Source organism: Camellia sinensis, chromosome 1, assembly GCF_055761805.1.
Source record: "Camellia sinensis isolate YWXY chromosome 1, ASM5576180v1, whole genome shotgun sequence".
NCBI classification, from domain to species: Eukaryota; Viridiplantae; Streptophyta; class Magnoliopsida; order Ericales; family Theaceae; genus Camellia; species Camellia sinensis.
Genome location: NC_138961.1, coordinates 101,491,690 through 101,505,223, shown reverse-complemented (window position 1 = coordinate 101,505,223; position 13,534 = coordinate 101,491,690). Strand labels below are relative to the sequence as shown.

General features: G+C 35.1%; 1 protein-coding gene across 1 annotated transcript; it reads right to left on the bottom strand.

Annotated features, from left to right (window-relative positions):
* Nucleotides 1-8,384: 8,384 nt before the first annotated feature.
* Nucleotides 8,385-11,002, bottom strand: LOC145810504 (uncharacterized). The gene is made up of 5 exons (XM_082907536.1): nt 10,613-11,002; nt 10,036-10,519; nt 9,713-9,873; nt 8,912-9,553; nt 8,385-8,768 (listed from the first exon to the last, which is right to left on the bottom strand). Exons 1-5 carry the CDS (start codon nt 11,000-11,002, stop codon nt 8,385-8,387), a joined length of 2,061 nt encoding a protein of 686 aa, XP_082763662.1.
* Between the last annotated feature and the right edge of the window lie 2,532 nt (nt 11,003-13,534).

Here is a 13,534-nt window from a genome sequence, read left to right as displayed (position 1 = left end):
GATTTGCAGAGTTGAGAGAGAGAGAGAGAGAGAGAGTTGCATAGAACATAGATCTAAATATTGGTCGGTATTCGTACCGAAAAATCGAAGCACCGATTCGAATATGGACCTGTATAGCGGTGAGAATGAAATTTGCAGCTGCAGTGTCCGAGTCCCAGTACGTAGTGGCTTAAATCTGATACGTAGGGCGATACAGTCCGATACAGGTTGGTTGTCGCCGGTACAGATGAAAATCAATGTAGAGAACCTACAAGATCTAAGCTTCTTTGGGTTGTGGAGTTCACTTCGACCTTCAAGCTTTTTGAAGGAAGGTTTGTCCCTGAGTTGCAAGTTGTAATTTATGCTGTCAACACTTGTGCTCTATTTTTGGTGAGTTGTTGTGCCATGCTCTGTTTTCTGCTTCACATTTCATTCCCCCCCCCCCCCCCCGCTTTTTTTGTGTGTGTGTGTTTGTGTCTTGTTTTAGTGTAAATGTTTAGGGTTTTTTTCCCCCCTTATTTATTTGTTTATACACTTACACTACACCTCCGTTTATATTAATATATATATATATATATATATTTCTGTTGAGTAAAGCAAGGGGAAAAAAACAAGAAAAATAAATATTCAAATCAAGATCTGTCAAAAGCTTAGATCCACAAAGAAGGTTAGTGGAAAGGTTTGTTATTGTTCATTGATCATTTTTTTTTTTTTGGTGCTATGTTTTTGTACTATTTTTCTTTAATTTTTTAATTTATTTATTTGTGTCTTGCTTTGGTGTAAATGCTTAAGATTTAGAATTTTTTATTTTTTATTTATTTTTTGTTTTTTGGTTTTAAGTAAAGAGGTTTATTCCAACAAGATTTTTTTATTTTTATTTTAAATGTATTATTGTTACTAAGTAAATTAGAATTATAATATTTGTCAACTGAAAACTGTTATTTGTAGATAATTGAAAGTTATAATTAAGACTAAAATAAATACATATCATTTAGTTGAAAATGAGTTAAAAGTGCTCCTGCAAATCAAATTTTTGATTAAAATGTGACAAATTAAGGCTAAAAAAGTCCAAAAAATGCATAAAATTGAGTTTTAGAGGAATTGCTAATGATTTTTAAAATTTCATGACCACAACACCCGATTCCCGATACGTACTGGCCGACACTATCGACACCGATACTTCGCGATTGATACTGTTACGTTACTCGATACCGCGATTTAGAACTATGGCATAGAAGGTAGATGGAAATAAGAAGAGGTGTTGATTTTTTTTTTTTTTTTTTTTGATTAGCAAAAGAAAATTTATTAATGAAAATCGGATGTACATAATACAAAGATGAACATCAATAAAGAGAGGCGAGTGCCAAAAACATCAAAGCAAACTAGACAATTCCAACTTGGTTGGGACCAGAAATAAAGCTAATCATCTACTAGTACTACACCATGGCTGGAGAGAAACCGACCGAACAAACAAACAAAAAACAAAGGAAATAATAATCACCCTGAACACCCAAAACACCGATCTTAACAGTCCATCTACACCTCATACCAAACAAAATCCCGTTCCAATTCAGACCCTCATAACAATCAATCATCTTAAACCAATACCCCATCTCTTGAATTTTAGAAGTACCAATGATGCTTTCAGTAACTTCTTTTTCCTTTCTTTATTCCTTTGATTTGAATTATTGGGATATGAGGCCTTATGAACACCTCCACCCTCATGCCTCTTAGAAGATTCCTCAATCTTGATCAAATTGCTACTCACTATCGGAATAGAAGACTTTTCAATAACGTCAACTCCTTCCAGTACTCCTTTGGGCCCAAGAGAGAAAAGTGAACTTGGCTCATAAGATACTTGCACAATCTTATCTTTTTTCCAATAGGAACTCTAAGATCTATAGCAGTAGATTTGGGCCTCCAAAATAATGAATGAACATGCCAATATTTATGTTGTGGGCCAAGCACACTCCTTAAATTAAGAGATTTCATTTGCACCAAGTTTAGCACAGATCCTCCATAAAAACCATTTCTCTTTTACACACTGATTGCTACTTGATGATGACTCATTTAACTTGTTTGAGTTTGAAGAAAGCACCATTTTTTATCTCCAAACTCTTTTTTCCCCATTAACAGAGATTTGATCTTTCTCTGCACTAAATTTGAGTGCTACATCTTCATGAAAATCAAAGGTTTTACATATTCTAATAGGGTATATGTTTCCTTTATACTCCAAACTTATGACCGCATTTATAGGTTTCATGCTATTTGTTATCAATCTGACCTTGTCATAATCAAGAGAATCGGTATTGTTAACTTCAACAAACTGGATTACCTCACCCTACAAGATACCAATGCTTTTGAATGTGTTAGCATTCCATAACTTAAATGGAACTCCATAACAACACAACCAAACATATCTCTCTTGATCGAGATTTACCCATTTTCTCCATTCTGTTACTGAAAACACACCAATCATAGATCCACCCCTTCAGTTGGTCATACCCCTCCTTCATAGCTTGTGATGAGTTGAAGGTTAGGATTGCACTCTTCTGACTAATATCTCACCTAAACCTTTTTTGCATAATTCGTCTCTAAATGACGGAAAAGAGAAGAAGTTTTTGAGCTTACTATCAAACTCACAAAGAGCCATTCATTATCTAACTTAAAAGCTTTTGCCACTAAATAATCCTTCCTATCAGTAGCTCCACTTTTTACTTCTTCAGCTTAAGATTTCTGACCTCCAACCAGTGTTAAATCTTGCTCAGACCGCCTTTGTAAATCTATCTTCAAAGGTTTACTTGATTCATGCTGCTTTAATTGATGCTTGGTGAACACTGCATTTTTAACTTTTAGCTCCTTATCCTCAGCCCACAAACCATTTTCTTTTTTATCAGCCAAATTTTAAGCCACCGAGCAATCGAATCTGATGAAGCCGAATCTTGTACCTATTACTATCGTTCTTTTCACTGGGATGAACACATCCTTCACTGCCCAAAATTTGTTGAACAGGATATACAAGCTCTTTGGACCCATTGATTCAGGAATGTTATCCACAAAAATAGTGAACAAACCATCATTTTGGATATCAATATTGCTACCCTCTTTCCTTCTCAGAACTGGGTTCCAACCTCCACTAACTCTACCCTCTCAGAATCTTTTTTCCATCCTGTATGACACTACTCTTTCCTCCATCCCATAGCCGAAGTTTCTTTGTATATCTCTCTGTTCTTGACTTCTTCAAATCATAAACCAAGAACAAGACCAACCCCAATATTGACACAAACAAGAACAAACCCAATAAGAGGTGTTGATAATAGCAGGAACAGAAGAAGAAGAAAAATAAAATAAAATGAGGGGATTAGAGAGTCGCACAGGTGTGAGGGGATGGATAGGAGGAGGAAGTGGCTGGGTGAAGCATGGTGTCGTTTAAAAGGTGAGGTATTGCAGCGATTAGAGGTGTAAAATGGTATGTGAAACAATTAAGTTTTATTCCTTTGTAGCAATTTGACTTATGAGTAAAATCTTATTGTGTGTGTTTGGTTTGAGTTTTTTGTTTTTCGTGTTTTTTTGTTTTTAGTGAATATTTCTAAAATTTTAATCTTTTTTTTTTTTTTTACTTTTTTAGATGAACCTTACTTAGATGCATCTAAAAATAAAAAAATTTGTAAAAAATATTTTAAAAAATTAATAAATACCGAAAAATATGAAAAATATATTGAATTTCATTTTTTTGTATTTATTTTTTTTGTAATTTTGGTATTTAGTAAATTTTTAAAAGATTTTTTTACTAAAATTATACTTTTTATGTATATTTATGTTAGGTGTGTCTAAAAATTAAAAAAAAATATCTTGAAAGATTAAAAAATTTAATAAAAATAAAAAAAAAAATATGAAAAACAAGAAAGTAAATTTTTTTAAACAAGCGAAGTGATTATTTTTTTTTCTTTATCTTTTTTCTCAATAAAAAATGAGGTGTCCAATAATATTATTGGAGTGCATTTAGAGGACTCCAAATTTCATATAAAATGATGTGACATTATGTTGAACACTCATTATTTTGGTTTAAAATTAAAAAAATGTTATTACCATGTCACTGGTTTGCTTTTAGTGGTGCTTCCTTTCTTACTCCTCCATAACGTTTATGATCGTATTACTTTTAAATGAACTAAGCTAATAATTTTTTTATGAAGCCAATACTTTAATTTTTTAAAATGTTAATTTCGCCCTCAATTTTCTCACTCATCTTTTTCCTGGTTTTCTCTACCTAAATGCAACATTAATATTCTGTGTTTGGTACAGTTTTGGAATGTTAGTTTCAGGGTTTATTTTGCACATAATGTTTGTTTATAAGTTTCAAAAACTAATTCCACATTTACTTTTGAAAACTTGGTCGAAGGTGGGAAAATTTGGACTAAACGGTCGTCCCACCGAACGTTCGGCCGATTAACCGAAACAGTGCAAATGTATATATATTTTTGCAATTGACACATGTTAATTTTTATATATTCGAAAAAAATATTTTCTGAATTTTTAAAAAAATTTTATGAGCTTTAATAGAATTTTGAGCTGTGTGTTTGGTTATGAGTTGTAAATTTTTGTATCAAATATTATATGTCACACAAAAAATTTCTCACTCAATTCAAAATTCTTTTCAAAACTCTTTCACCAAACAAATTTTTTACACTCAAATCATAATTCCAAAACTCACAAACTCAAAATACAACTTATACTCTCAAATCATATTTAAAAAGTTCTGCCAAATGCTACCCATATTTTTGTCGATTCCTTTTATCTTTCATAAAGGTGTTTAAAAGTTTCATCAATGATTTGTCTTTTGTAGTCATTCTAGCTTAGAAAGATCTAAAAACTAAATTATTATTATTTTTTAAAAAAATCCAAAATATATTCAGTGAAGGCAAAATAATAATAATTATTATAATAATAAAATAAAATAAATTTAGTGAACTTCTTTTTCAAATTTTTTTAAAGGTCTTTTTGTCTAGTAAGTCCTAAAAATGCTGAATATATGTATTTTTAAATCCCACTAAAGGGGGGGGGGGGGGGGGGGGGGAGGGGAATCGATTAAAGTTTGTTAAACATTAATTTGCCAAACCAACCTCGCCTCACTGTTTCCCTTATTATTAGATTCTCATACTGTTACTCTTACCAACCCTAAACGCATTGGTAGTCCAAATCTACATGGACCATTATTGGTCATTGATGGGGAGCTCAAGTTCAACAATTCATATAGACAATTACTTACGATGATATTGACCTTACACCTAAAAGGGTTGCCACTTTTTATATCGCACTAATAACCTCCCACCTTCACTGCTACTGCTAACGTCAACTTCCACTTATCTTACCACTGCGTAGCCTCCTTTCAAATCCTCTTTTCCCTCACTCTCTCTTCCTCTTCTTCTGTCAGGTCAAGCAGGCGAATATGGCGTCGAAATATGTGGAGATAAGAGACTTGAATTGTAAAGAGAACCAAAAATTGAACCAAATCGGTTTTTTTGGATTGGATTAGTTTGGTTTTTAAGTGTATTGGTTTAATTATGAGTTTTTAAGTTATCAAATCGATATGATTGGATTGGTTTTAGGTTTAGACGTTATCTTAACTCGAACCAATCCAAAAACCATACCTACTTTTATATATATATATATATTAAATTTTTATTTATATTGACTTGTTTTCACTTAATTGATCTATTAGAACGGATTTAATTACAACTAATAACTTTCATTATACAAGAATTATTAGGTGAACCAAAGAAGTGGTAGAAGTTGGAGTTGGATTCCGCAATTGATTTAATATGTATTAGTTATGTTTAAGTTTAAGTTTAAGTTTGATTTAATTTGCACTGACTTGTATTAAATAATATTTTGCTCTTTGTTTGTATTATATTTAATAGTAATGATTCAAACACCCACAAAACATTACCCCTACAACCCCTACTCACTTGTGATTAGTCCAAGTAAGAAAGAGAAAGAAAAAAAAAATACAAACAAATCATTGATCCACATCACTATGGGGGTGGTGGGGGTGTCCCCAAAAGGGTGTCCCAAATATTTTCTTATGTAAATGACAAGGATTGTTTATTTTAATTATTTATTTATTGATTGACTCGTATATTTTTAATATAGTGGAACTATGGTTTTAACCTGAATCAACCCCTATTATATTGGGGTGGTTTGGGTTAATTGTAATGTATAATTGATTTGATTATGAATCCAAGAACTTAAAGCCAATTTTAATTGGATTGATTCGAAATTTAATGTCGGACCAACCAAACCGACCCATAAACCCCTGCTTAGAGGCAATGATCAAACATGTAGATTCTTCCTATACTATGATTCATTCATGAGAAAACCAATAAGATGATTGAGACCCATCCAAGATTTTCTCTCTCTGCCTCTGTGTGTGTGTACGCGTGCACGGTTGCTTTTACATGACAAACCGCTCAATCGATAGAAGATTTTTACAATTGATTCATTAAAATGATCACTACTTCATTTTGCAGCAATCATTTTAGGGATTTTATGACTCTGCTTCTGATTTTCCTTGGAGATCTCACTTATTTTCTTTTATCAGCAAAAAAATAAAAAACTTTGTTTATGACAAAAAAACATACATTACATATCAAATTATATAAAAAAAGTTAAGGAGGTGCAAAGAGTATCAAAGCAAAGCAACACGATCCCAACGAAATTGACACTACATATAATATCTTATCATTTGGCAGCACCCACCTCAACGTTGGCGAGAGGCCAACAAGTAACAAACACACCAACAAACCAAAAACCCAATGGCCAAACAGCAGCAAAGCAGTGCAAAACCGGCATCTAATCAACTGAACAAACCACCAGACTGGCATCGGCCTAATAATCCACTACACTTTTCTACCTAAGCAAGCTGTGATATTCTTATGAAAAGCCTATATTCATCAAAAGTCATGACCTAGTACAATGCAAGTTTTTTCAGTGTCATGAGCGTCATCAAATTGTCGCCAGAGTCAATTTTTTTGTCATTAAAAGTTTTTTTTTTTTTTTGGGTTGATGTTCAAGATTTTATTGCCAAGTTGTGGCCAAAGGTTTCTAAAAACAATGATATTTTTCATCGCCAAAGGTTACAATTTTGTTGCAAAAAAGAATCATTGTTCATGATTTTAACGATTTAGCAACGAGACATTGTGTCACAGATTATCACCTTTAGCAACAATCCATTTTCGTCACCTTTTATTAGTTAATAACAAACTCTTTATTGACAATTTATTTATTTTTTTATCAGCAAAAAAAAAGAAAGTTTTATTGATGAAGAAAACATACAAAGTATAAAAAAATACATCAATAAAGAGAATAGTGCAAAAAGCGTCACAGTGAAGCATCACAGTGAAACATCACAGTGAAACATCAAGATCCCAACCAGATTGACACCAAAATGCACACCAAATCATCTGTGAGAACAAGCTCCAAGCCCCAAGTTGGTGAGTGAACAACATACAGAGCAAAACACAAGCAACAAACAAATGCAATAACCAACAATTACAACCAAGCATTCCTAAGGCCCAACCGATGACAAAAAAACAACCCCATGCAACTATGAACTCCACCCAGCAAACACCTCCAAAAAAGCATCCAATGCAGATGTATAAGCAGCAATAAGCACATCAAAAGTGGCAGCATTTCAACAAAAACAGCAGAAACAACACGTCAAGTCATAAAGCAGAGCTCTTGATTCACTGCACATTGTTAACAAGTTCATGAATTGTGTACTTATACCCGGGATAGTGAGGTTTCGACTACAAGATAATCTTAATATTAATTAAATCGCATAACTCATCCAGATGAGGCTGAACCCCATTAAATACACAGTCATTTCTTGCTTTCCATAAGGACCACATAAGGGCACTAGGAATAGATTTCCCCAACATATAATAAACGTTCTTAAACTTAAACCCAGCCCACCAACACAACAACCCCTTAATTGATCCAGGCGTTACCCCCTGAAAACCCCAACATTTTAAAATATTTGACAATAATCTCCACACCACTGGGTACCACAGCATCACATGATTCAAAGATTCACCTTCATAGTTACAAAGCACACGGAGAGTACTAGTATCCTCACTAATTACACCAATCCTCTGTAAAAAAATCTAATGACTTGCTTCTACCTTTCCATGTTAGCCATCCAAGAAATTGTGCTTTCGGAGGATAATTTTTTTCCAAATAATAGAAAGAGCATCATAAATAGCTCCAATCTCATGTCTATTACACACTGAAGCCACACTAAACTGAGCTGAAGGCAGTGCTTTCCATTTAAGACAATCATCAATATTAGACAGTACAATTTGAGTTGTCTTAAGTTGTGAAATACATTCAACCACCACTGCCATCTCTCATTCCCTTAAAGGCCTTCTAAATTTGAAGCACCACTCCTCAAAGTCTCCCCTTTGATCCAACATCCCCCGTAATGAAACATCTCTATTTGTAACCAATCCAAACAACCTTGGAAACGTCTCTTTGAAGAATTGATTACCCAGCCACTTGCCATCCCAAAACCCGATTCTATTCCCATCACCAATAGCAAAATCCACACTTGAAAAATAAAAGTTCCTGAGATGGGGATTGCAATCTACTACACAGAGAATGTCACTCCATACCCTTGATACTCTGATTGAATTATCCATAAATGAGAACCATTTACCACCAAACATCGGGTATTTGGAACAAATTACCCTTTCCCACAAGGCCTTATCTTCATTTGCAAATCTCCACCACCACTTAGAAAGCATACAATCATTAACATCTCTGATTCTCTTAACTCCCAGCCCTCCTTGATTCTTACTTTTAGTAATGTCCTCCCATTTCACCAAATGTAATTTCTATTTAAATATGAACCTCCCCAAAGAAAAGTAGCTTGAACCTTATCAATAACCTTTGCCACTCCTTCTGGCATTTTAAACAAGGACAGGTAATACACAGGCAGACTTGATAGCACTAATTTAATTAGTGTTAGTCTTCCACCAAACAATAACAGCCTCATTTTCCACATTGCTAGCTTGGATTTGAATTGATTACAAACAGCTTTCCAAGTTTTCAATCTCCTTGGACTAGCCCCCAATGGCAAGCCTAAGTAAGTAAAAGGTAATTTGCTAGACTTGGAACGGAGTCTAGCTACAAAATCATCAATGAGCCCCTCTTCCACACCTACCCTGTAGACACAACTATTATGGAAATTTATTTTTAAACCGGATATTAACTCGAAGCATCTTAGAATTCTCTTTATGGTGAGCACTTTCACCCAATTTGTCTCACAAAAAATGATGGTATCATTAGCAAATTGTAGATGAGATATAGACTTCTCACTGGCCCCAACCTTTACCCCTCTAATCAGTCCCATCTCTTTAACTCTAGTTAGCAGAACATTAAGTCCTTCAGCAACAGTATTGAAAAGAAAAGGTGAAAAAGGATCACCTTGTCTAAGACCCTTATCCGGACAACATTCTGAAGATGGAGACCCATTAACAGGGATTGAAACTCTTGCTGCAGTTACAAACTCCTTCATCTAGCCAAACCATTTCCTTCCAAAGCCAAAATTTCTAAGCCTAGAAAATAAGAATTCCCAGTTGACCGAGTCACACTCTTTTTCAAAATCCAATTTTAGAATCATCTTTTTCTTATGTAAACACTTCCACCAATCCACAATTTCATTTGCAATCAATACCTCATTGAAAATATTCCTCCCCTCCCAAAAAACAGATTGTACCTTGCTAACCACCATAGGAATTACTCGCTTCAATCTGTTAGCAAGAACTTTAGATAAGATCTTGTAAACTGCCCCAATGAGACTTATTGGCCTAAAATCAGTAAGACCAATTGGGCAATCTTTTTTTGGAATTACAGTTACAAAGGAACTAGTAAGACATTTAGGCAATCTTCCATTACAATGGAAATCTTTGAAAAATTGAAGCATCTCCTCCTTAAACACCTTCTAACATTTTTGAAAACATGAAAAATTAAACCCATCGGGCCTAGGTGCCCTATTACCATCGCACTCCTTCACAGCTACCCATATTTCACTTTTAGAGAAAGCAAATTCCAACTCAACCTTAGTGTCATTACTCCTACTCGATTTAAAGACTCCTCCAAGCTTAGGCTTGACTTTCCAAAATTCTAAAAATAAACATTTGAAATGCCTAAAAATTTCTTCCTTAATTTTCACTGGATCCTCAATCATAATTGCATTTATAGTTAGCGACTTTAAGGAATTATTATTTTGACAACAAGATGCAATGGAATGAAAGAACTTGGATTTCTTATTCCCTTTCATTGTCCATGACACTCTTGATTTTTGAAGCCACAACCATTCCTTTCTCTTACTCCACTTCAGCACCTCCCCTCTAAGCTCCATTCTTCGTCCCAACTCATCATCATCAAGATCTCTAATTTCAGCAACCAGATCTTGCTCATGTAGTTTCTCCTCAGATGCTTTAAGCTTGTGATTGATATCACCAAATACTTCCAAATTCCACTGCTTCAATGATACCTTGACTGCTTTTAACTTGGAAAAAATTCTATAACCAGCCTAACCTGATACCACTGTTTCCTCCCAGGCTTTCTTTACCACAGAGATGAATTGAGGATACAACACCCAAGCATTAATGAACCTAAACGGTCTTGGACCCCAATCTCTTGTGTCCTCCATTAGTACCACTAGGCAATGATCAGAAACTATTCTAGGCAGCCCCCATACTTTGAACTTAAACATTAAGAGCCACTCAGGAGACAGAAGAAACCTATCAATTTTACTCCACTTCTCTCTCTCCGCAGCATTACACCAAGTGTACTTCCTCCCAAGCATCTCTAATTCTGTAACCTCCATTAGATCAATGAAATCATTAAATTTCTTCATACCCCCCTCCCTTCTAAAATAACCTTTCATTTCCCCAATCCCCCCCTCCCCCAACACCAAGAATATTGGGAAAAGGGCTTTAACATAATAATGGACTCCCATACTAAACCTCTCCTAGAAACCTCATTTGGTGTGTACACATTTATTAGCACACACATCAAAGATAGAGCAATAGTACCTGTCAACAAAATGAAATTCCGGTTGCAGCAGCAACTAGACAATGTAAAAATTGATGGATTTCATATACACAAAAGTCCACCAGCTAACCCATTCGAATCCACTGCCATGAACTCCACCTCCACCCTTGGCCATGATGAATGCACTAATTCCACTAAAATTTATGCTTTCTTTGTCTCTTGAAAAAACACCACATCCACTCTCCTTTCTTTGAGCACCTCCTTTATTTTCCTTCGTTTTCTAGCCTTTCCAAGCCCTCTAATATTCCATGTGAGCTTAATCATTACAAACCAATCTGAACTCCCAAATCTCCTACTTGTGTTGTTTAGGGTCGATCAATCCCCACCCCTTGAACAGCCTTATCTGCATCATTCTTTTTCCAATTCCACACATTTAAATAATAAATTCTCTTCACATCCTTCACACTACATACCCAGTGCTTTGCCAACCTGAACTGTCGCTTGTGCCTCCCTATGCATTAGACATCCTATATTCTAAGATTGGCTGCTCAACATAGATGATGACATCGCTGCAATTGAAGCTCTAAAAATCGCTCCTCTGCTCCAACTTCCCACATGAATTGGCCTCATTTTTCTTGCAAAACCAGCACCTCTTGCCATCCTTCGAATCCATCTTCAATCAGCCACTGTCATTCTTTTTGTTCCACTAACTCTTCTCCTCTTTCTCTGGTCAGATCATCCCCTCTAACATCCTTACTACCCATTAGACCAGATATTGGACCCGATCCATTTCCAATTTGGGATGGGGTTGCAACACCTTTATGACCAGAAACACTCCTTTTACCAAAATTAGAGACAATGGGCCAATTTGATTGCCCACCCACATGGGCCTCTCCAACATTCACTACCAGATTAACTCCTGGCCTATCCACTTCTGATCTATTAATACTTTTCAAAGAGCTTATGATGAAAATTTCATCCTCTAGAACTTGCTTTTGGTCATTAATAATGAAATAAGGAGAGACTAACTCAGTTGCCCCCTTCATAATTGGTTATTTCACCCCAGATGCCTCATCATTACTGTTTCCCATGACATGGTTTGTCTCCTTAACAACTGTGTCAACCTCATTACTCATGTTGTTAACATTTGTCAATTGAATGTTTGCCACCTCCTCTGACTCTGCCAACTCAACGTCATAACTGTTCCGCACTGCTACCAGATCAGCATCTTCCTCCACACTACTGATGCCCTTTGTTTGTTCAACTTGCTCCATACCTTCTCTGGTTCACCATCTTCCTTACCTTTGTATCCACCATTAGACTCTGTGCTAACAACCTCATTTGAGCAGTAACGATCCATGTACCTGAGTGACTCATGCTGCTGATAATTGCTTTATCAACTACTTGTTCTTCACACACCAATATTGAATAACATCTACCTTTATATTCAAGATTAATGGTAGTGTTAATTTGCTCCATACATCTTGTAGCAACACAGACCTTTCCATAACAAAATGAAGAAGGTTGACAAAGATCATCCTCCAACTTGATCACATTTCCCCATATGTTTCCAACACGATTAAATGTGGATATGTTCCATAAGTTAAGAGGAACACGAAATCACCTAAGCCAAACATATCTCTCTTGCTCAAGATGAAAACCTGGTTTCCAGACGATAATAGACTCACACCATTCATCAAATCATTCCTTAATGAGACCAAAATTTTCCTTCATGATCTCTTGAGACTTGAATGTTAACACAACATCCCTTCATCCTCCACCCTTGCCATTGTCTGATCCATTTCCTTATCGTTCAACACCTTTTGAATGCTATGGACTGAGCTCTCAATCTTCAATCTTATAATCACACTTTCAAGCAACCATCCATGTCCATCTTTATTCACATTTATGGTAAATCTTGTCTTCCCCACCGCCATGATTGTATTACCTTTTCCTCCTCGTTGGCTCCTCCTTTTTACCTCTATCATAAGTAGCAGTCTTCATTTGTAAACTTCTATCATTAACCCATAATCGGTTGACTTTCTAGACTGCTATGTTCGATGCAACTTCACAATAAAACTTAACAAACTTGAGTTTGTTAGCTTCCTCCTTTTGAATGGAATGTATACGTCCTTTACAACTCCAAACTTCATGAAAAGCCTAAACAAAGCTTTTGCATCCATTGAAAATGGTATATTATCCCCGAAAACAGTCAATATCCCATTACTAATCATCTAATTACTATGTGCTCCACCACCATTCCTCTGATGAATCACTAGAATCCATTTTCCCTTTCTCGTATCCTGTCACTCTCCCATGACAACTTCTTTGTAGACTTATGGGAGCTTACTTACAAAGTAAACAACGACACAATTTATTTTTGTCTCTTAAAATGATTGATATTTATAGCATCTTCCATCAATTGTTGAATAGAAGAAAAATAAATTCTATAAAATCTACAATTCAACCTGTGCATTTATTTAATATACAAATCCAT